General features: G+C 42.9%; 1 protein-coding gene across 2 annotated transcripts in view; it reads right to left on the bottom strand.

Annotated features, from left to right (window-relative positions):
* The window catches only part of acaca (acetyl-CoA carboxylase alpha), a 303,263-nt gene that overhangs the window by 50,025 nt on the left and 229,029 nt on the right, over positions 1–24,209 (bottom strand). For both annotated transcript variants that reach the window (XM_041197029.1, XM_041197030.1), the window contains 3 exons: positions 22,982–23,078; positions 3,045–3,141; positions 421–556 (listed from right to left, as the gene is read on the bottom strand). In XM_041197029.1, coding sequence (XP_041052963.1) covers positions 421–556; positions 3,045–3,141; positions 22,982–23,078 — 330 coding nt within the window. The remainder of the gene's footprint in view (positions 1–420; positions 557–3,044; positions 3,142–22,981; positions 23,079–24,209) is intronic.

Here is a 24,209-nt window from a genome sequence, read left to right as displayed (position 1 = left end):
CACAACATGATTGCCCCAGCTTCGGATCGGACCTGGATCTGCAACGGAGGCCCAGGCCCAGGCGAGGAAAGTGGCAAGAAGGTCTGTGTCAGCGAGGAGGAGAAGCCACAACCCAGAGCTCGGTTGAGGGGGGACAAGGCCACGATTTGAGGAGAGGCCACATCCCAGGGAGCGGCCATTCCAAAATGGCGCCAATCGGGTCAGGCCAGAAATGACATTAAAATGAATCTTTCAATGCTCAACGAGATTACCGGCCCCATTAACTTACCAATGTTGAAGTGAAACAACGGTAAATGGGGCGATGTTAAACGAGGAGTTACTATATATAATGCTCTCCTTGTTGCAGTAAAACGCAGGGAAGTCAAGGCTCTTTGATTCAAGTAAACTTGGAAACATTTTTATCTACTTAAATCTCTTTACCTTTCATCCCACCAGAGAAACCTCGCCAATTGGCAAACACCATCAGTGGCAATCCTTCTCGGTTCAGATCCTTGATGGCTTGAGCTGTTTTGAAGGCAGAGTCAGGGAACCACACCTGACCGGCTTGCTGGATTATCTGTTCATACAGATCACAATGTTATTGTTGACTAGCCACAATTTAGTAAAGAAGGCCTCAAGCTTAAGCAAAGGGAAGGAAGAGGAGAGGAAGGGAAGGGAGTTGAGTCCACGGGTGAAACTTAGTAAGTTCAAAGTAAAAAAAAACAAAAAATTGCGGATGCTGGAAATCCAAAACAAAAACAGAAATAGCTGGAAAAACTCGGCAGGTCTGGCAGCATCTGTGGAGAAGAGCAAAGTTGACGTTTCGAGTCCTCATGACCCTTCAACAGAACTAAGTAGAAATAGGAAAGAGGTGGAATATAAGCTTATATTATTTCACCCCTTTCCTACTTCTACTTAGTTCTGTTGAAGGGTCATGAGGACTCGAAACATCAACTGTGCTCTTCTCCGCCGATGCTGCCGGACCTGCTGAGTTTTTCCAGCTATTTCTGTTTTTGTTTTAGGTTCAAAGTAACTTTGGCAGGTTACTCACAGCAGCTGCCCTACTCTCATATCTGGGACAAAACAACTCGACGAGAAAAAGGGAAAAAAATGTCCCTGTTCGAATGGGTGGAATCTTGTGGAGGCGACAGGGATTTCAGCCACACGTTGGAGGCTCCGGCAATTCCCCGGCATTGCCTCTTTTTGGGAAGGCCCGTCACGGACTGCCAATCAGCCACAGGCTGGCGGCACCCCCCCTCCCCCCAGGATCAAAGCCCCGGGCCGGAAATCCCACCTGTCAAGAGCTGCCGACCAGAGGTCAGTAGCTGTTCTGCACTTAGCAGCGCCACCGGGGAGCTGGCAGCTGTTGCCGGTACAGCATCCAGCCGACAGCCTGGATGGAGGAGAGACCCAGGCAGAGGGTCTCTCTCTAGCAGGGAGGGAGTGGCGGGGGGGGGGGGGGGGCGTTGGAAGAAATGCAGAGGGGTGGCTTTCGCCCTCCCACCGATTATATGTCCCCCTGCCACCAAGCCTGTCATCGGGGAGGGCACAAGATTCTACCCAATAAGAGTAAAACAAGCCAAATGCCAAATTTTAAAACGCTCACCTTCTTGGTGAAGAAATATCAATGTGACAAACTGGAATGCGCCACATGGCTCATAACATTTTGGAGAATTCAGGCTGGCCATTTTTAAAATGAAATCCTTATTAGCTACCCAACTATAGCCAGTGCAGCCTACAATCCAGTGCTGCACTGGGGACAGGGGAAGGAAAATACGATGGGGTTCCCCAGTGCAGTACACCGACTCCCACTGGAAAGTGCAGGACATCAAACGAGGTCATCATCGAGCTCAGCAGTGATGTCTCAAATTAGAGATAGCCTAGCGACATCCTACCTAGTTCCTCTATGCTTCAAAAGTACTTCATTGGCTGTAAAACCCTTCAGAACATCATGAAGTCATGACAAGATTTACATAAACGCACATTCTCTTTTTGTAGGTCGAGTGATGGTGTCATAGTGCCGGCACCTAAGACTAGGACCTCCAAGGAGCAATGCGCAGACAGTATTCGAGTTATAATACCACCTTTGTATTCATCTCTGGTTGGAAGGTGGTTAAATTTTTAATGTCTGCAGAGACTTGGGGCAGAATTTTCCCCCTGTTGAGTTGGGGGTGGGGAATTTAGGAGCAGGTGCATGGAGGACTGATTGGCACCCCCGATTGGGGGTGCGCCGCCATTTTACGTGGGTGGGCCAATTAAGGCCCGCCCTGTGTGACGTCCACCAGGAAGCGCTATGCAGTTCCTGTGCGGTGGGTGGGGTCCCCTGAGCCAAGGATGTGCTCTTTTGCACATACGTATGAAAGAATGCACTCATCCCCTTGAGGCTAAGTGCTGCCTCAGGGAGATCGACTCCACACTAAAAAATCTTAGAAAAAAAAAAATTCCCTGACATGCCCCCTCATGTGACTCTGTTGGGACATGTCCAGCACTTTCAAAGACACTTCTATTACATTTTTAAAAACCTACATGAAACCTCATCCCGCCCGTGGATGAGGTTTGATGCTTTTTCCAATGCCCGCCAGGGCTCCCGGCCTGCTCGCCAACCTTAAGGTCGGACGGACAGGTCCACTAATTACTCAAGTGAGTTTGTCAATGGCCTCAATTGGCCACTGACAGGCCGATGGGTGCACAGCTGATTCTGCTGAGCCCCCGCCTTCCTGCAAATTGAAATGGGGCGGGGTGACGTCTGGAGTTCCGCCCAATCTCATCCCCCCCCGTCGGCGAGCGGGAAATCCTGGCCTTGAGGAGGTAGTCAGCTCTCTGCCATTAATGAATTCCGATCTCCGCTGTTTGTGAAGCGCTCCTCAAGGTGGTGGTACCTTGCTCGCTAAATAAGATGTCGAGTAATTTCAGCAACTTCCCTCTTCAATTATACTGCAGTTTTTTGCATCATCTTATCAATGTAAAAGCTGTAATATAACAGAGGGCTGAGGAAATTTCCTAAGTCAAATCACCACGCTTCTTCCTTGGATGCACGTTGCAGAACTCAGCACAGCACAGCCTACCTTCGCTTCTGAATCCAGATTTGCAGGGTCTGCTGGTATTGATAATTCCACAGTCCTGGTTTCCACAGCAACCACTCCCACAGGTATTCCACCCAATCTGGAACAGGCAGGGAAAAATGCTTCAGAATAATGTATTTTGTTTCAAATATAAAGAAAGCTCCCACACTGATGCTGCAGAGATGGTTGGTAACATGGCTGCCATGCATAGCTGTGTAATACTTTTAAAACAATTTTATATTTTTATATAAGGAGGGGGGGAGGGGGGCTTCAGACTCCTGGAGCGTCGGGATCAGTTCTGGGATAGGAGTTACGAGTCGAAGGGTCATGAGGACTCGAAACGTCAACTCTTTTCTTCTCCGCCAATGCTGCCAACCTGCTGAGTTTTTCCAGGTAATTCTGTTTTTGTTTTGGATTTCCAGCATCCGCAGTTTTTTTGTTTTTATCTCTGGGATAGGAGTTACCTGTTCAAGATGCGATGGATTACATCTCAACACAGCTGGGACCAATATCCTCATCGGGGCATGAATGAGTGCAGGGAAGGATTTAAACAAATTTGGCAGGGGCATGTGGACCAGGATGAAACATTTGAGAGGAGAAGCAAGGTGCACAGACAACTGGGGGACACGAACAGCATTAGAACACAAGGTATTTCAGAAATAGGAGGGATCCAACAGCGGACAAGTATGAGGAGGTTTAAGATGGGCTTAGTGTGCATGTGTGTAAATACATGTAGTGGGCAATTAAGGTTGGTGAGTTGCAAGCTTAAGTCACCGCAAGAGACTTAAATAGTAGCAATAACAGAGATCTGGCTCAACCTGGTGTGGTTTGGAATAGTATTCCTGGCTACAAATTATTCAGAAAAAATAGCTAAGGGGTAGAATCCCCACCTCACCTCACCGTAGGTGGGGTTGTGTGGGGGCGGGCGCGAGTCTGATTGGCACCCTCGATCGGGTCCGCGCCACCATTTTACGTGGGCAGGCCAATTAAGGCCCGCCCAGCGTGACGCTCCCTGTGTGTGTGTGTGTGTGTGTGTGTGTGTGTGTGTGTGTGGGGAGGGGGTGGGTTCCCTGAGTTGGGGCCTGCGCTCTTTCACGCAAGCACTGAGGCATAGAGCTGCCTCAGGGAGATTAGTTTAAGTTCCAAAAATTTTAATAAAGCTGGGACATGTCAATAAACTTGAATGAAACAATTTATTTAATGTTTAAACCCTTCATGAAGCCTCATCCCGCCCGTGGATGAGGTTCCATGAAAAATGCGAAGGCCGCCTGGGCTCTTCGCCTGCCCGACAACATTAAGGGGTGGACGGGCAGCTTTCTCAATAGGGTTTAATTAGCTCATTAATGACCTTAACAGGCCTTTGACAGTTCGGCGGGTGCACAGCCAACTTGGACACATGCTTGATGTCACCCTGCGTCATTTTACACCTCAGCAAGTGGGCCCCGCCCCCGCTCGCTGAGCCAAAGATTCAGCCCAAGGGAAAGAAAGGACTCAGGGTAGTAATGCTGAAGGAAGAAACTGTTATAGCACAGGAATGAGGTGATGTAGTGGAGAGGTCAAAGACAGAATCTATTTGGCTAGAATTAAGAAACAACAGATGAACTATTCCTCTGTTGGGTGTAAACTGTCAGCCACCAAATTGCAGGAAGGAGAGAATGGAGCAAATTTACAGGCAGATTACTGAAAGATGCAAGAACTATGAAGCATTGTTAATGGGGGACTTCAACTCTTCTAATGTTGACCGGGACAGTAACAGCATTACAGGGCAAAGTGGGGAGGAATTCTTGAAATGTGACAAAAGAACTTTCTTGTGTATTTCCAGCCCAATGAGGAAGGAAGCAGTGCTGGACCTACTTCTGGGGAATGAAGTGGGACAATTAGAGCATGTTTCAGCTGGGAAGCATTTGGGCAACAGCGATCATAACGTCATCAGGTTTAGAATGGTAACGGAAAAGGGCAAAGAACAACTGAGCATTAAAACTAGAGGAGGGCCAATTTCAGGAAGTTAAAAATGGGATCTGGCCCAGGCGGATTGTAAATAAAAATTGGTGGACAAAACAGCAATTGAGCAATCACAGAATCTCACAATGCAGAAGAGGCCCTTCGGCCCATCGAGTCTGCACCGACACGTGAGAAACACCAAGGAATCAAGGGCCTTCAAAGAGGAGATAGTTAAGGCACAGAGAAGACACATTCCCACAAGGACAGAAAGGAAGTACATCTAAAGCTGGAGCACCCTTAATGACTAAAGATATAGAGATAAAAATCTACCAGAAAACAGAAACAATTGTAAGGTTGATAATGCATTAGAGAACCAAAATGAATGCAAAATGTACAGGAGAAGATTTAAAAAAGGGAAATAGAGCAGCAAAAGCAGCATATGAGAATAGATTAGTAGCTAAATTGAAAGGCAACCTAAAAGTTTTACATGACCATATAGCTAGTAAAAGGTTAGACAATGGAAGAATGGGTTCAATTAAGGCCCAAAAAGGTGATCTTCTTATGGCAGCAGAGGGCATGGCTGTGGTACTAAGTGAGTACTTTGCACCTGTCTTCATTAAAGAGGATGCTCCCAACATAGTAGTGAAGAAGGGCGTTGTAGCAATTTTAGATAGGATAAAAGTAAAGAGATGTGCGTAAAAGATTGACAGTATTCAAATTTAAAAAGTCCCCCAATCCATCCTACTTAACTGAGGTGGAAATTGAGCAGGGTATGGCCACAATCGTCCCTAGGTATGGAGTGATGCCAGACAACTGAAAGATTGCGAATCTTGCATCTCAACTGAAGAAAGGGAAGAGGGAAATCTGGCACCTATAAGCTAGTCAGCCTAATGTCAGGGGTAGGGAAACTTTTAGAAACATTAATCCAGGACAAAATTAATCGGCACTTGGAAAGGTAAGGTCCGATTAATGAAAGGCTGAATGGATTTATTAATGGCAAGATCATGAACTCTCCCCTCCATCCGCACCCCCTTTCCGATCCCCCCTTTTCCCAAATATTTTATAGATTTTTCTTTTCTCACCTATTTCCACTATTTTTAAATGTATTTCCATCCATTGTTTTATCACCACCTTTTAGCCTATTTCGATCCCTTCCCCCCACCCCACCCCCACCAGGGCTACCTGTACCTTTATTATCACATTCCTTAGATTATATCACCAGCTTCAACACCTCTTTGTCCTTTTGTCTACGTATTCTTTTGGTTATCTCCACCTATCACTGGCCCTCTATACAGCTCTACTTGTCCCAACACCCCTTAAACCAGCTTATATTTCACCTCGCTTTTATTTTTACTTAGGTCTGTTGAAGAGTCATACGGACTTGAAATGTTAACTGTGTTCCTCTCCGCAGATGCTGCCAGACCTGCTGAGTTTTTCCAGGTATTTGTTTATTAATGGAAAATTGTGTTTGACTGACTTGCCTGGAATCTTTGATGAAGTAAGGGAGGGGGATTATAAGTGTGCTGTGGTTGATGTAAATCCGGGATTTCAAAAGAAATTTGACTAAGTATCCCATAACGGATGGAAACAAAATTAAAGCTTGTGGTAGCATGGATGCAAAATTGGCTTAGGGCTGAAAGCGGAGAGTAGTGGAGAATGATTGTTCCCCCCCCGCCCCGCCCCCATCCCAGAGTGGAGGGAAGCACACAGGGGTTGGTAACAGACCGCTGCTCTTTTTGTGTATATATTCATGATCTGGACTTGGGTGTGCAGGGTATAATTTCAAATTAAGATTTAAAGTGACAGGCAAAGGAAATAAATGCAATAGGATTTTTTTTTTGGAATGCATTGTCTAAGGAGGGTGGTGAAAACAGATTCAATCGTAACTTTCAAAAGGGAACTGGACAAATACATGAAGGAAAAACAAAATTGCAAGGGCCAGAGTAGGGGAGTGTTGCTAATTGGGATTGCTCTTTCAAAGATTTGGTATGGATGAGATGGACAAAATGGCCTCTGACCTATATCTTTCTATGATTCTATAAAGTACTTTCATTATAGGAGCTGGAAACTAATACATTTACAATCACATACACCTTAGATTGAGCTACGTTGATCTAAACTTCCAAAATCTAATCATTTATTTGGAGCAAAAGAGGCCAAAATTCTGGAGTAAGATTCTCAAATGAGAGACTGTTTTGAAGGCCAATCACCATCAGCATTCACCTTCAAGCCTTTCTCAGATTAAGCAACTTGGTGCATTTAACTTAATAATAGATCTCAAAGGACATCACAGAAACAAAATAAAAACAGCAAGCTGTGAAAGCAGCAGAGTTACAGGAGGTATCTGAGCATGATAGGTTTGCTAGAGAGGAGAGAGAAAGAGAGAGAGAGAGAGAGAGAAAGGGAAAGAGAAAGAAACGGGGAAAAAAGTGGGGAAGGCACTTACTTCCAACAGTGCTTAAGACCTGCGCATTTACAGTGTTTTGCATTGGCACTGCCTGTGGAGAGGACTGTGGTATGGTCCATCCAATTTAGGCCTACTTAAGACAGACAATTCTGATGTGAGCAAGAAATGTCGGCCAATTAGACCTTATATTATATGCTTTGACACAGCGTTCACTTGTAATTAGCTGAAGATTATTTAATGACATTACAACCAGGTGGTGCCCTTGCATGAATGTCATCCACCATCAAAGCGTGAAATGGATGAACAGCCAGCCTGCAAACTGACAGACTGACCAAAAAGAACTGTCCTGTATTCCCAACCCCATGTAAAATGGAGGGTTGGGGGGGGGGGGAGACCGAGAGTGACACTCAATATATAAGGATTTTGAGGAGAATAAAATTATCAATTAAGATGCTCACTTTGAACCATACCACTTACAGAACTGAGATAGTCACTGCACACTAGCAAATCCATCCATCATAGTGAGTTTTATTAGCTCTCAGGCTGCACCACCCTTTGACTGCAGTACTGATGTTTACTGAGTTTACTTCTGCCGCACAATTGCAACATAGAGTATTAGAATATAGTAGCATAAAATGAGGTCCCCTTTTTCTTTAACCTTCCTGAGATTTCAACAGAAAATAATTTTATTTTTGGCCAAAAAATTGGACATTTCAGAGCAGAGGCAGTGAGTGGTTCCCTAGCATAATATGCAGGAGCTGTACAAGTGACTGAAATGGCTTGCACAGATTGTTCAGCACATCAAGTTTAATGTTTATGTAGTTTGAATTATATATTTTAAACTTGGCCTGATAACAGTTTTTAAATTAAAACAACGGTCCAGAATTTGCAGGGTTTTTGACAACAAAGCATCACCATTTGTCATCATTACCCCTCTGAATCTGAATGTTGTTGTGTTGTTATAATGATATAGAGGCACCAATCACTCATAGGGGATCGCGTAAACACGTTGTGGGTTTGTTTATTTAGACGAGACACATGAAAACATTTATACATAGGTAGAGAGCTTGAAAACATCTGCAGCAGAGCTGTGTGTCTGTGCTCTGCTCAAAGGTAAAGATCGCATGACACACTTCCGTTCTAGTGCTGTCATGCTGATATCCCTTAAAGGCATATTATAAGATCCCCCTTTCTTTTTAAAGATACTTTCGCCCCCTTCCAAAGTACAACTATTTACAATACATGTTTGTATTTAGTTACCATTACATAAAGGTATAAGACTGGTGAATCTATGATGCTCCAAAGTGTAAAGGTAATCTGCTGGTATGGTAACCTCGTCTGGCTTCTTTAACTGCTCACAGTGATCTGTGGATTGTCGTTCCTGGTTGTATTTGGGATCTTGTCCCTGATGCAGTAGGACTGTACAGTGGTTGAGGAGTTGGAATGGATCCGCTTTGTCCTCGGTTACGCCTCACTGTTGCACCTTTGTGTATAATAACTTCATTGGACCTTGGTTCCGAACAAATCCTTGTTACATTGGCTGGTTGCCACAGGCCTTCTGTGGGATCCTGGATGTGAACTTGTTGTCCTAACTGTAAACTTGGCAATTCTGTACCTGCATTCTTATCGTGCACGTTAGTCAGCTTTTCTTGCCATTTTAAAAGTTGTTCTCTAATTTCTGGAACAGTAGAATGGATATGAGTAGGTAAAGAAGGTACACATCGGTCTGCCAAACATGAGCTCTGCCAGTGATGGAATAGTTGCACTTAAAAGGTGTCGCTCTCAGATGTAACAGTGCAATGTATGGAAGTTGCTTGGTCTTTCTACATTTGAGAATTAGGGATTTCACCATGCAAATCATTTGCTCAGCTAGGCCATTGGATCCAGGGTAATGAGAAGTACCTGGTGTGACTGATATTCCACTTCTCGCCCATATCCTGAAATAAATTGTCAGCTTTCTGTAATGACCTCTCTAGGCACACCAAATAAACTAAAATTATCAATCTTAGCCAATAACAAATAGTTGCCAACTTTCTTAGGACAGATAATTCGAGTCTTGGCAAACATTTTGGATGGTGTGATGGCATCTATGCTTTCATGAGGTTGATGGTGTGAAACATGTGATCACTGCTCTTCATCTAGTTGTGCACATCATCGTCATTTTGTGGTTTGCCAATCATCTCATGTATGTTTCTGAAGGGATGTCAGATGGTCATTCTTGCTGCTTGAAGGTGCTCGCTGTGTACGGTCTTTCTGGATTAGTACATGGCTCTTTGTAGCTGCATCAGTCTTTGCTCTAGCACACTGCCACTGACAATGACCCTTTCTGCCACATGCCTTGCAGAATTGGTGGAAAGCTGGGCATTTCCATGGTGCATGCATAAGGCCTCACCTCTCATATGTCTTGCTAGTTTTGGGTATTCTAGTAAATGCATCAACAAATGGAGGATCACTTCGTACTTATGTCCATCCTTGAGAAAATCTTCGATGCTATACATTTTAGGCTTGTCTAGCAGATCTTTCTGGAATTCTTCCATGGGTGTGGATGCAATCACAAACTTAACAATTCTGTCTGCTAGTTCTGCATTTGAAAAATCACAGTGTGTACCCTTTTCTCTGCATCTGCTGATGAAGTGGTCTATAGATTCTGTAGGCTGTTGTTTAAATGGCATGAGCTGTAGTCGAAGAACAGAGGTTTAACCTGATTCTGGACCAGTCTTCCAATGCAGTCCATATCTTTTGGGGATCCTTTAGCTCGTCTGCTGTTAATCCTAATGTGGTCAGCCTGTGTAGACCTTCATTCCCAATTGCTAGGCAAATTTTTATGGCTTGCTTATGTGGTTCTGACACATCTGAATCATGAAACCATAACTCTGTATGCTGTTTAAACATGTTGAATTTGGATATTTGGTCAGCTGTATCCCAATTCGAACTGGGGAATTTTGTGGACATTCTTCTTCTATAAGAAGATCTGTCCACGAAGACCAGCTGTGGCAGGAATGCACCAAGAAGTAATGATGTCTTTGCTTTTTATTCAATTTATTGTCCAGCAACTCCTGAAGCCTCCCATTATAATCACAACCTTTCCTGGCACGATTTTTATGACTTTTTTTTTGTTTGACTATCCCTTGTTTGCTACTGATCCGGTCTGCTCCCTGGTCAGTCACCTTTCCCAACTGAGCTAACCTGGTGCTAGTCCTCTTGATGTGCTGTACCACCCACTGAACTGACAAGGCTGTGCACTGCAATCTCAGCACGAGGGATCCATCTGCTTACCAGTTCTTTATTTGAGCACTGTGCCTTCAAAGTTTCTCCGTGCAGTCACCACACTGCAATTTCAACACTCTCCGACATTGTGGAGGGTTCACAATCTAAGGCTGTTCACCATGTTGTTCCTGTATTTAACCTTGCTGCCCCACTCTTATCCCACTGCTGAGCACCATGTTGTGTTTTTATAATGATATAAAAGGCACCAATCACTCATAAGGGATTAGGTAAACATGTGTGGGTTCATTTATTTAGACCAGGCACATGTGAACATTTATAGGAGGTAGAAAGCTTAAATACATCATCAGCGGAGCTCTGTTTTTGTGCTCCGCTCAAAGGCAAAAGTGAAACTAAGACTAGATTGCATGACACACTTCCCTTCTAGTGATGTCATGCTGATATCCCTTTTAAAGGCATTTTACAAGAATCACAACTTCAGTTTAGCGCACACATAGAAATCTTGAAGTTGCAGTCTGTCATTCACTATTCCACCATAGGTTACACAGTGGATTTTTACCCACCTCCACCCAGTCAGCAGTCAGTGAAATCAATTAATCTGGTGAGAACTTCTCCTTTTGCACATCACAGTGGACAAGGTTTAATTTTTTTTTAATGGGTTTCTAGCAGTGACCTTAGTAAACTGAGTTTTTAATGGTGAACTCAATAATAACTAGCTGAACAATTGATCTGGCTTTGAAAAATTACTGGAATGTTGTTGAATTTCTCTATTAAGATTAATTATTAGTTTTTTTAAACTATATTTTTAATTTTTTTAAAAAAGTTTGTTCATGATACTTCAGCTTCTACCTTAATCTCATGTGTATATCCTCCCATTTTTATTTTACATTGTAAATGTTTTTAAAACGTGGAATGATTATTAGTGTTCATTTCCTGGCGTGCTGTCTGTGAAAATTCTTTAATGCAATTGGCTGCGTGGACAGTTTGATGACAACACTTCAGCTCGACATGCGGAATCCCCATTAAACAATGCTGCAATGAATTGTGCGTTGACAAAGTTCTCGCCACAGAGATCGGTAGGTCTCTCAGTGCAGCTTTCAAAGTCAGTGGCAACAGCCATACTTCACTGCCAACCACAAATTACAGGCCATTGTTTGCATTCCCCCAGCACCTAGATGCAGTTTCTTTTTAACTGCTTTTAAAAAAGATATATTGTTATTGGTGGACTAGTCGATCTCCTGTGACCTTACACATCGAGTCATGAACAAGTGTCTTCTTCAGGTGCAGCAGGGGTCAGGAGGCAAGTGTTAATTAGAACCTGGTGCACAGTTGTAATTCAGTCGCTATTTTAAAATTGCACATTCTGTTCTTTAGTTTTGCATTCCCGTTATAAATTCCTTTGTCCACATTACAACCCAACGGTCTACGTAAATGATTCATCCTGTAATTACAGTGAAGCTATGTTAAGCTTCTACCAAAGCTTGGTTGGACCACACTTGGAGTACTGTGCCCAGTTTTAGTCTCCATACTAGAAAATCATACAGAGGTTCTAAAGAAAGTGCAAAACAGATTTACAGGGATGATATCATGGAAGGTCAAACAGGCTGGGGTTCTTATCATGATAAAAGAGAAAGTTGAGGGGTGATTTTAAAATTCTGAAGGGGTTTGACAGGGTAGGCAAAGGGATGTTTCCACCCATGAGGAGATCAAAACTGAGCTCATTAATATTATATAGTCACTAATAAATCCAATAGGGAATTCAGGAGAAATTTCTTTATCCAGTGAATAGTTAGAATGTGGTAAAAACAAAAAAACTGCGGATGCTGGAAATCCAAAACAAAAACAGAATTACCTGGAAAAACTCAGCAGGTCTGGCAGCATCGGCGGAGAAGAAAAGAGTTGACGTTTCGAGTCCTCATGACCCTTCGACAGAACTTGAGTTCGAGTCCAGGAAAGAGCTGAAATATAAGCTGGTTTAAGGTGTGTGTGTGGGGGGTGGAGAGATGGAGAGACAGAGAGGTGGAGGGGGTTGGTGTGGTTGTAGCGACAAACAAGCAGTGATAGAAGCAGATCATCAAAAGATGTCAACAACAATAGTACAATAGAACACATAGGTGTTAAAGTTAAAGTTGGTGATATTATCTAAACGAATGTGCTAATTAAGAATGGATGGTAGGGCACTCAAGGTATAGCTCTAGTGGGTTTTTTTTTTAATTTTATATAATGGAAATAGGTGGGAAAAGGAAAATCTTTATAATTTATTGGGGAAAAAAAAGAAGGGGGAAACAGAAAGGGGGTGGGGATGGGGGAGGGGACTCACGACCTAAAGTTGTTGAATTCAACATTCAGTCCGGAAGGCTGTAAAGTCCCTAGTCGGAAGATGAGGTGTTGTTCCTCCAGTTTGCGTTGGGCTTCACTGGAACAATGCAGCAAGCCAAGGACAGACATGTGGGCAAGAGAGCAGGGTGGAGTGTTAAAATGGCAAGCGACAGGGAGGTTTGGGTCATTCTTGCGGACAGACCGCAGGTGTTCTGCAAAGCGGTCGCCCAGTTTACGTTTGGTCTCTCCAATGTAGAGGAGACCACATTGGGAGCAACGAATGCAGTAGACTAAGTTGGGGGAAATGCAAGTGAAATGCTGCTTCACTTGAAAGGAGTGTTTGGGTCCTTGGACGGTGAGGAGAGAGGAAGTGAAGGGGCAGGTGTTGCATCTTTTGCGTGGGCAAGGGGTTGTGCCATAGGAGGGGGTTGAGGAGTAGGGGGTGATGGAGGAGTGGACCAGGGTGTCCCGGAGGGAGCGATCCCTACGGAATGCCGATAAGGGGGGTGAAGGGAAGATGTGTTTGGTAGTGGCATCATGCTGGAGTTGGCGGAAATGGCGGAGGATGATCCTTTGAATGCGGAGGCTGGTGGGGTGATAAGTGAGGACAAGGGGGACCCTATCATGTTTCTGGGAGGGAGGAGAAGGAGTGAGGGCGGATGCGCGGGAGATGGGCCGGACACGGTTGAGGGCCCTGTCAACGACCGAATGTGGAACAGATTCTCACATGGAATGGTTGAGGCAGATCATATGGAAGCATTTAAGGGGAATCTACATAAACACACAAGGAAGAAAGGAACAGAAGGATATGGAAATAATACTACATGAAAAGGGGTGTGAAGAGGCTTGTGTGAAGCATAAACACTGCCATCAACCAGTTGGGCTGAATTGTACATTTCTCTGCTGTAAATACTTTGCATCAACTTACATTTCTATAGCAGCTTTAATGTACAAAACGCCCCTAGGCACTTCAAAGATTAGCAGTGCAATTGTAAGTTCCTGCAGGTGCAGTGGAATCTACCACATAATGTGAAACAGGGTAAATTTCACAGTACCAGTATTATTATACTGCTGCAGAACTTCTACTGAAACCATTTTGTAACACAGATGGCAAAAAGCTGCTTAATAGAGCAGAATAATGAAGGTATATACAGGAGACAGGCTACAAAAGCAGGGACAGAGGGAAAAAAACATTAGTGCAATAAAAGTAATTCTGTAACTCAACAAGATCAGCCTCCACAATGCCTCACCACAATGGAGCACGTAAACTTTAAAGCATTAGGTACTGTCCAAAGAAGTCAGTCACCATCACTTAAAACTTAAATTTGAAAATTGTTTACAAACGAAAATCGTTTACGCAAGTAAAAATGCAGCCTTTATTCAAGTCCCTGTCACTGTATGAACAGTACAGCCTCTGGCTACTGGGTTATTTACTGAACGAGATAGACTCTCCACAGGCACCAGTATGATGGGATATTGATACACCTCAAGGTCCCGACTGGACGCAGCACACTCATGACTTGGTCACTCATGTGTAATGTATTCACTATCATCTGTGCAAATATCAAACCACTCAACAGCAACGGGCTATTCTCTACACAAAATTGCCAAAATGATTCTGTAAAGAAAGCATTTGACAAGATTCTGGCAATCATTCAAACCAATGTTCTAAACCAGACAATGGACAGAAATCCCTCACCACAGTACACTCAGAAATCAATTCAAGGCTTTGTCAAACACACACACACACACATTTATTAAAACAGGTGAAAATGTATAATAAATATCATGTCATATATAGTCAGCAAAGCTCTGTCTTATGCAAATAGATCAGCCTGGACACAAAATTTGCAGCTGGTCCACCTTATATATCTGACTGAGTTTGTCCACTAGCATAGTGGGTAGATGCACGCTATGTATGGTACTCATCTGTTCACAATGGGAAGGTGCCAGGTTCATTTCTCGGGATATGTTAAGTTAGCTAATCTCAGCTGTGGTGGTGGCAGTGTGTTAGAATTAGTCTGAACATACTTGGCTAGCAAAGGGAAAATATGAGCCAGGACTCCATTTTTGATTGCTGTTCAGTGATTCCGGGATGAAAGTCCATATGTGGACATTAGAGGAGAGCAACATTAGGCATGGGGCTTGGCATAGGAGGATGGTGTTGCCTCAGAAACCAAATCCAGGATGAAGCAACCCTTTCAAAAGGATGGGGAGGAAATCGGAAGAAGAGATAGCATGATATCGAGGGGGAAATGGCAATTAGCTTGGTTTTCTGAAGTTGTGCTCAATTACCTTACTGAGTTGTTAAAGAATTCCCCAATGCTTTTCCTGAACTGATTGCAGAGCTTTTTCTCCTCTGGTTTTTATTTGCTTCTCCCAGCAAATGTTGCTAATGAGTGAATGAGAGGTTTGTGTGGTGTGTGGGGCAGGTTTCATGGGCAAAACTAATGAAAAGATCTCCTTCAACCCTACTATATTTGTGGATAGCTGTTTGCTGTGCCATATTTAAAGCAAATGTTATGTTACAGGAAATATCGCAGGAGCAATGGTGCTGTCTCTCAAGCCAAGTTGCAGCACTGGCGTCTATCTCCTCTTTCCATCTGTATTCTACATGCTTGCATTTCTCCCCTGAGCTTGATCTAGGTACTCAGCACCCACCTTTGCCTGCTGATTATGCTAACATTATACTCTCTATAAGTCAGTGACTGCAACCTGCTCCTGTGACTTTATATCCAGCTCTTCTTGACTAAGTGGAGAAACTTCAGGAAAGTTGCGGAGGAATCACCATACTTCTTTTTTGAGAACTTGCTAGTGCTACAGGCTGCTCCAGTTTGCAACTGGTTATTACACAGGTTAAACTATATACACATGGTTACAAATTGCTACTCTCATAACTTTTAGCAAATTCCCAAACTAATCTCCATTAAGGCAACAGCAACCCACAGATTTAAGCAAACACCAGGCAAAGCATTTTCACCTTACAAATTCAAAATGAGGTTCTATGGGTTGCTGTTGCCTCAATGGAAATTAGTTTGGGAATTTGTTAAAAGTTATGATAGTAGTAATTTGTAGCCATGTGTGCATATCACAGACTCTCTCAGTGCAGAAGAGGCCCTTCGGCCCATCGAGTCTGCACTGACACGTGAAAAACACCTGACCTACCTACCTAATCCCATTTACCAGCACTTGGCCCACAGCCTGTGTAAATTAATAAAATGTTTCCTTTAGTTTAATGTAAAACCTCGATGGTCTGAATCCTGAATTTAGAGTTGCATCTCAAAAATAACACTTAAAATTATAGGTTATGACAGCTGTTTAAAGTTTCCCTCCAGGATTTTTAAATAACTCTGCTTTACCAGCTGCATCAATCGTAATAATTGGTTGTGACTTCTGCAGCCTATGTTCCCTGGTGCAATTTTACAATAAATTAAATCCACACACACAACAAAAGAAAACATTAACTACAGTTTGCAGAATGCACCTTTGAATGCTGTCCCTTAGATTACAGTCTGCAATAATCACATTTTAATACAGCATAGCATTTTTTGAAGCACCTTTGCCATGGGTCATGAATATATTCACCAACCAGTCATTCATTTGCAAAATATGTATTTGCAATTATCTAATTTTTAATTTTCACTATTCTACTGTGACAAGATTAGGGAGATTTTATGTTAGAAGTACTGAAAAGGTAGGAATAATGATTTATCTAAATTGTTTAAAAGCAATGGCAAAACAGGCTGGAAGCAGGACGGTGCTCGTTAGTGGGCAAACTATTACTACATATAACCTCAAAGTAAAAGCACAGCTATCAGGAGGATCCATTCCCCACAACTTGAATGAGTTCCCTGAAGTGGCTACGTCTCTTGTTTGTTTACAATTTTTTCCACTTTGAATCTCACAGAAAAGCAAACAGATGCTTCGGACATTGGCTAAATTGTACAAAGCATTTAAGATCAGCTTTGTTTCCCCCAATAGCCCCACAACAAACATGTTATTATCATTTTTAGCAGGGAAAAAAGGTAAGTGCTCAAACATGTTTTGTTTCTCTTCCCATTTCTGCCTATTTTACTGTTGCCTCATTTGTACACACTTCCACTTAAGCACTTCAGAGCGTTGTGTCATCGAAAACATCGAAGTAATTGCCATCATTTCATCATGATAAAGAAAAGAGCAGCCGTTTAAACTGTCTCTGGAAGAGTGTTAGCCAAAAGAGGCAAGAAATGAATTGCTGATAGTTGGGGGTGGTCGGAGGGAGGAGGACAGCAAAGAAGAGTCCATTTAGTAAAGGGGAATACAGGAAAGAGCGGAATACAAGAGCTCTGTTGTGTCACGGTCACTTTATATCACAATGTTGCCACAGACAACAGCCTCAATATTCGCTGTGGCGCTGTTATCCCTGGTGGGCGCAGGGGTCACCTAAACAAGCGGGTGCAGTCAGTACCATTTTTTTCTGGCTGCAGGTGACCAGTTCTGATGAAGGAGCACACACAAACCGTTAACCCAGCTTTCTCTTTCAGATGCTGAATACACTGTGGTATGTTTCCAGAAGTTTCCAGTTTTTATTTATGATATCTAGGATTTGCAGGTATTCTTTGCCTTCTCCAGTACCTTATTTCAACTATATCTACAGACAAATGGGCTGAAATCACAGTGATATTAGTAACAAACTCATCAACAGATTTGTACAAAATTCTTCTGTTTGCTATTTTAAGGAGTTTCAGTTATCTGGAGAGTCTAAAATAGCTTGGATTATTTGCCTTTGAGCAGAAAAGAATAAGGGAGATTTAAAAGAGGTGTTCAAAATAATGTGTTTTGATAGAGCAGATGGGGAAAAGCTGTTTCCACTGGTTGCAGGCCACTAAGAAAAGGACACAGATTTAAGACAAAAAGGGGGTTATGAAAAGAAGTTATGATGGCCTGGAAAGGTGGTGGAAACTGATTAAACAATAACTTGCAAAAGGGAATTGAATCTCTACTTAAAAAGGAAAAAAAATTGTAGGGCTATATGGAAAGAGGAGAGCAGGGGTAATTGGTAGTTCTTTCAGAGAGGCGACACACAGGCGCAATGGAACAACTGGCCTCCTGTAGTTCTCTAAGTTAATACCTTTGAAAAATAGCAGATAAAGGAATTTCATTAACACCGTAACTTACTATTTCCTAATAGAGCACCATATAATTTCAATTCAGAAAATTCCACTTCCAGGCTGGATATTGGGCACACATAAAGAGCTGCTGCTGGCTGTCTTGGGGAGATTGTTAGTGAGTAGTATGATGTTATCTGAAAGCAAAAGGCTGCAAGCAATCTCTCCAAAGTAGAAAACAACTGCTCCGAGTGGGAAAACATTCCCCCAGATGTCCTTTTTGTTGCATGCATGAAGCAGTAAGAGTGAATCAGAGCTGCAAACATAAGCTTTTGAGTGTTCTATACATTGAAACAGAGGCGGTGTAATGTGGGTCTATGTTAAAATACTGATCTGTCGGATATATTATATTGTACTAGCCTGTGGTTAATATCACAGTGTAAAACAGACAATATCCAAACCCACAGTATTAAACCAAAATTCCAGTTTGCGTTTTTCCTTTTCTCCTCTTAGATTTTTCTAAATACTTTCCTTAGGCTGTGAGGGAAAGTTATCTCTAGGAGAAATATGGAAAAAATGGTCCAAGGTAGCTAGTTCTCCTTCTTGTAAGGAAGAACTGACCATTGCCCATCACTATCCAGGATCTGATCATGGTGACCAAGAATTCACCATCGGGGAACTGCAGGCAGTAACTCTTGTCCTAGAACGAGGTTTGTGTGGACCTTTGGTGAGCTAGCTCACTGGACCACCTGTAGTAAAACGTTCCAACAAATCTCAATCATCTTATTCTTCTTTCAGCTTCTCCCATTTTACATGGAGTCACCACAATGCCAGTTGATCACTCTTCTCCATTTCCTCCTTTCAGTTACCAATTCCTCTTCCAATCCTGCTGAGTTTAAGTCTTCCTGGCACCACATCTTTCCATTTGGTCTTAGGCCTCTTCTCCTTCTTCCTGACAGTCCCATCTTCATTACCCGGCTCACCAAATTTCCCTCTTCTCTCTCTCTCCACAACAGATGACCATACCATTTCAATCTCCTCTTGGCTACGTTCTTCGATGCTCCCACAATCTTCATTGACCCCCTGATGTTGCTGCTTCTTGATTTTGTCCTTTCTCATTATTCCACACATCCACTTCAGCATCCACATTTTATTAGAATCCAGTCATTGTTCCTCTCTTCCTGATGTTGCCCAAGTTCCTGCACTATGTAATAAGGCCAGCCTCGCAACTGTCCTGCAGATTCTTCCTTTCAGTTTCAGCAATGTTTTTCTATCAGACTGCATTTCTTCCAAGTACTTCAAGCAGAGCTAATCTGTTGCTTAATTTCCATTCTTTCATCTTCTGTCACGACTGACTTCAGGTACTTGAAAGTATTCACTCTTGCCAAGTCTTCATCCATAAATTTTACACCTTTACCCAGATCCTCTTCCATAGGTTCACAGAGTCCATAAATTGGGCCTTTAGTCTAGTGAGCTTCATATTTCTGTCTCCAGATATTTGCTCATGTTCTCATCATCCATCCAATAACTCAATATCATCTGCAAACATCATTGACCACGGCACTTTCAATCTCACTTTCTCTGTTAGAATATTCATGACATCCAGGAAGAGGAACGGGCTCAGTGTCGATCCTTGGTGTAATTCAATTTTGGCTTTGAAACTCTCACTCTCCCAACACTGCTTTTTTACTCTTTGCTTGGCATTCCTTGTACATGTCCTAAAAAGTTGCACACATTTCTCAAGGACTGCTCGAAATCTAGCACATCTCCAGACTTCCTCTCTAGGCACCTGTTCATACGCATTCTCTAGATTTTTAAAAATTTATTCATGACATGGGGGCATCGCTGGCTAGGCCAGCATTTATTGCCCATCCATAATTGCCCTTGAGAAGGTGGTAGTGACCTGCCTTCTCGAACCACTGCAGTCCATGAGGGATACGTCCTCTCGAACAGCACTGTGGGTGAGTGTTCCAGGATTTTGACCCAGTGACAGTGAAGGAACAGCAATATAGTTCCAAGTCAGGATGGTGAGTGGCTTGGATGTGAACTTCTGGATGGTGGTGTTCCCATGTGTCTGCTGCTGTTGTCCCTCTAGATGGTAGCGGTTGTGGGTTTGGAAGGTGCTGCCTGGGGAGCCTGGGTGAGTTCCTTCAGTGTATCTTGTAGATGGTACACACAGCTGCCATTCTACGTTGGTGGTGGAGGAAATGAATATTTGTGAGAGGGGTGCCAATCAAGCGGGCTGCTTTGTCCCGAATGGTGTCAAGCTTCCTGAGTGTTGTTGGAGCTGCACTCATCCAGGCAAATGGAAAGTATTCCATCACACTCCTGACTTGTGCCTTGTAAATGGTGGACAGGCTTTAGGGAGTCAGGAGGTAGGTTACTCACCACAGGTTTCCTAGACTCTGACTTGCTCTTGTAGCCACAGTATTTATATGGTTAGTCCAGTTCAATTTCTAGTCAATGGTAAACCCCAGGATGTTGATAGTGGGGGAGTCAGCAACGGTAATGCCATTGAATGCCAAAGGGTGATGATTAGATTTACTTTTGTTGGAGATGATCATTGCCTGGCACTTGTGTGTCATGAATGTTATTCGCTACTCGTCAGCCCAGTCCTGGATATTGTCTCGTTCTTGCTGCATTTGGACATGGACTGCTTCAGTATCCGAGGAGTCGGGAATGCTGCTGAACATCGTGCAATCATCAACGAACATCCCCACTTCTGACCTTATGATGGAAGGGAGGTCATTGATGAAACAGCTGAAGATGGTTGCACCTAAGATATTACCCTGAGGAACTGAGATGATTGACCTCCAACAACCACAACCATCATCTTTTCTGCTAGGTATGATTCCAACCCATAGAAAGTTTTCCCCTGATACCCATTGACTCTAGTTTTGCTAGAGCTCCTTGGTACCACATTCAGTCAAATGCTGCTTTGATGTCAAGGGCAGTCACTCTCACCTCAGCTCTGGAGTTCAGCTCTTTTGGTCCATGTTTCAACCAAGGCTGTAATGAGGTCAGGAGCAGAGTTACCCTGGCGGAACCCAAACTGAGCATCAGTGAGCAGGTTATTGCTAAGCGAGTCAATGCCAGATGGTCCATCTGGTTTCATGCCTTATTGACTTTATGGTGGCTTGATACAACTTGAGTGGCTTGCTAGGCCATTTAAGAGTCAACCACATTGCTCTGGATCTGGAGACACAAGAAGGCCAGACCAAGTAAGGACAGCAGATTTCCTTCCCTGAAGGGGATTAGTGAACCAGATGAGTTTTTATGACAATCAACGATGATTTCATGGTGATCAAATCATTGATTTTTATTGATTGAATTCAAATTCTACATGCTGCCATGGTGGGATTTGAACCCAGGTCCCCAGTGCATTACCCTGGGTCTCTGGAATTTTAGTCCATTGACAATAACATTACACTGATGCCTCGATGAATAATTCTTCTTGTTGCTTGGCCTTCCCGATATTTCTCCACCACTTGTCTAAAAAAAAAAATGGCATTTATGGTACTTCTTCCAGCCATGAATCCGAGCTGGCCTTCATGGATTTCCACTATTTTCCCTCAATCGCCGGTTCATAACTCTTGACTAGTTTGTTCAGGACCTGTACCCCATATTCACCTAGGCAGGTCCATGCTCCTGCTGGTATCTCATCCAGTCCTACTGCTTTGCCGTTTTTCATTTCTTTTAGTGCCACTCTGATTTCTTCCAGATTGATGATAGTTGTCATTCCTTGGTTTGCAGTTACTTTGTCTTTTTTTTCAGGTTTTCTTCAGTCCTAAGCCAGTTAAAGTATTGGTCCCAACTCTCTTTGACTTCATCCTCTTTCACTAAGGTTACACCATCTGCATCCTTGATTGTACGTATATTTCTCACATCTTTTGTTAACCTATCTCTAGCAGCTGCTATTCTGAAAATATCTTTTTGTCCCTCTTTGGTATCCAAACTTCCATATATTTCTTCCATGGCCAGGGATCTTTCTCTAGCAATCACTTCCTTTGCATTGCTTTTTTGCCTTATTGTACTGTTCTTTATCTTCTTTTGAGTCTTGAGTGTTTCCACTTCTTTAACAGTTCCTTCTTTTCTTTTACTGCGCTGTATTTTCTCATTCCACACCAAGTTTCTTTTCCGACAAATCTCATTCATCTGGGTTCAGATTCAGGAGATGGGATGAAAGTGATCTTTGCTGATTGCAAAGATTTTATATGAAATGAGCCTGTGAAGGTTCAGCCTAGCTATGGCGTACACCACAAAAGCTCCCTAATTTGTTTGAAACTCACTAAAGACAGACCATGGCTGGGGAAACAGAAAACCTGGCAGAAGAACTGGCTATGTTGGAATTATGCCATATCTTATTACTAGAAAGGAATAATTTCCAGCATCCGCAGTATTTTCCTTTTCTATAAGAAATAACCATAGTTTTAATTTCAGTTTTCAAATGCACTGTATATGAAGTTCTTGGGAACAGGTACGTATTACCCAATCACATTTACCTGGCCATGCCACTACAATACTACTTATTGCAAGCAGGGTAACAGATTCCCTCTAGCACTTCAACAACATATAAACTCGAAACGTCAACTCTTTTCTTCTCCGCCCACTTCTCTCCCCCCACCCAAACCCCCCCCCACACACCTTAAACCAGCTTATATTTCACCCCTTTCTTGGATTCACTCAAGTTCTGTCGAAGGGTCATGAGGACTCGAAACGTCAACTCTTTTCTTCTCCGCCGATGCTGCCAAACCTGCTGAGTTTTTCCAGGTAATTCTGTTTTTGTGTTGAACATATAAACCTGTGACTCTACAACTAGTCCATGTAGACTGACTGCCTATGGTTTGTGGTGCAATCAAAAAACACATTCTCTCATAATGGGTTTTACCAATATCTTTGTTCATCCTGAGAGGGGAAAAGAATGAATAAATGAATGAAAGAAATAGTAATTAATTATTTACCTGGCTCTTCCCACCACCACCGTCTGTGCCCAGGGCTGCATGATCTCCATGAAGGATCCAAAGTCAAAGAAGCCACTCTGCCATTGTCCTTTTTGTGCTGCATGAATAAAGGAAGTTCTGAATGTGTGCAATTTTTATTTAAATGTACTTTTTAGGGTGGAAAATTTTCCCTTCCCTCTCAAACTTTGGTAAGTTTTCCCAGCTGCCTTGGATCATTCTCTGGTCTCTTGGCTGAGCTGATGACCAGTGTGTGAGACCTTGGCAATGTTGCCCTGCAGTAATATTTATTGATTTGTAGCTGGAGCCACACATGGGATGCTCCAACATGGATAGAAATATAGAAAGATTTATAGTACAGAAGCCCATTCTGCTCATTGTTACAATGCTGGCCAAGGTAGAGCTATCCAGCATAATCCCACATTTGAGCTCTGGGTCTGGAATCCTGTAGGTTACGGCACCCCAAGTGCATATCCAGTTTTTTTTTAAAACGCAATGAGCGTTTCTGCTTCTAGTATCCTTTCAGGCAGTGAGCTCCAGACTGCCATCACCCTTTGGTGAAAATATTACTCAACTTCCCTCTAATCCTTCTAACTTTAAATCAACGCCCCCTGGTTATTGACCTTTCACTAATGGAAATAGTTCCTTTTTATATACTCTATCATGGCCCCTCACAATTTTATACTCCTCATTTAAATATTCCCTCAGCCTCTCCAATCTTTCCTCACAGGTAAAATGTTCCATTCCTGGCAACCTTGTAAATTTCTTTTGTATCCTCTCTCGTGTGGTCACTTCTTTTCTGTAATGCAGTGACCAGAACACAATGTGCTAGCTGCTGTCTACCTAGTGTTTTATACAGTTCTAGCATAACCTCCCTGTTCTTATACTCTAGCCCTCATCCAGTAAAAGAAAATATCCAAAGACGCCTTCGTTTTTTAAAAAACTTATTCTTTCACGGGAAATGGGCTTCATTGGCTAGGCCAGCATTTGTTGCCCATCTCTAATTGCCCTTGAGAAGATGTTGGTGAGTTGCTTCTTGATCACCTTATTTACCCATCCTGCTTCCTTCAGGGATCTGTAGGCGTGTACCCCAAGGTCCCTCGACCTCAAAACCTCTCAGAATCCTGTCATTTATTGTGTATTTTCTTGGCTTTTCTATCTCCCCCAAATGCATTACCTCACAGTTCTCCAGGTTGAATTCACTTTTCTACCAGTGAGGTTTGAACTGAAT

Source organism: Carcharodon carcharias, chromosome 10 (genome assembly GCF_017639515.1).
Source record: "Carcharodon carcharias isolate sCarCar2 chromosome 10, sCarCar2.pri, whole genome shotgun sequence".
In the NCBI taxonomy this organism is placed as follows: Eukaryota; Metazoa; Chordata; class Chondrichthyes; order Lamniformes; family Lamnidae; genus Carcharodon; species Carcharodon carcharias.
Note: the sequence above shows the minus strand (reverse complement) of the source record. Positions and strands in the feature narration are given on the sequence as shown.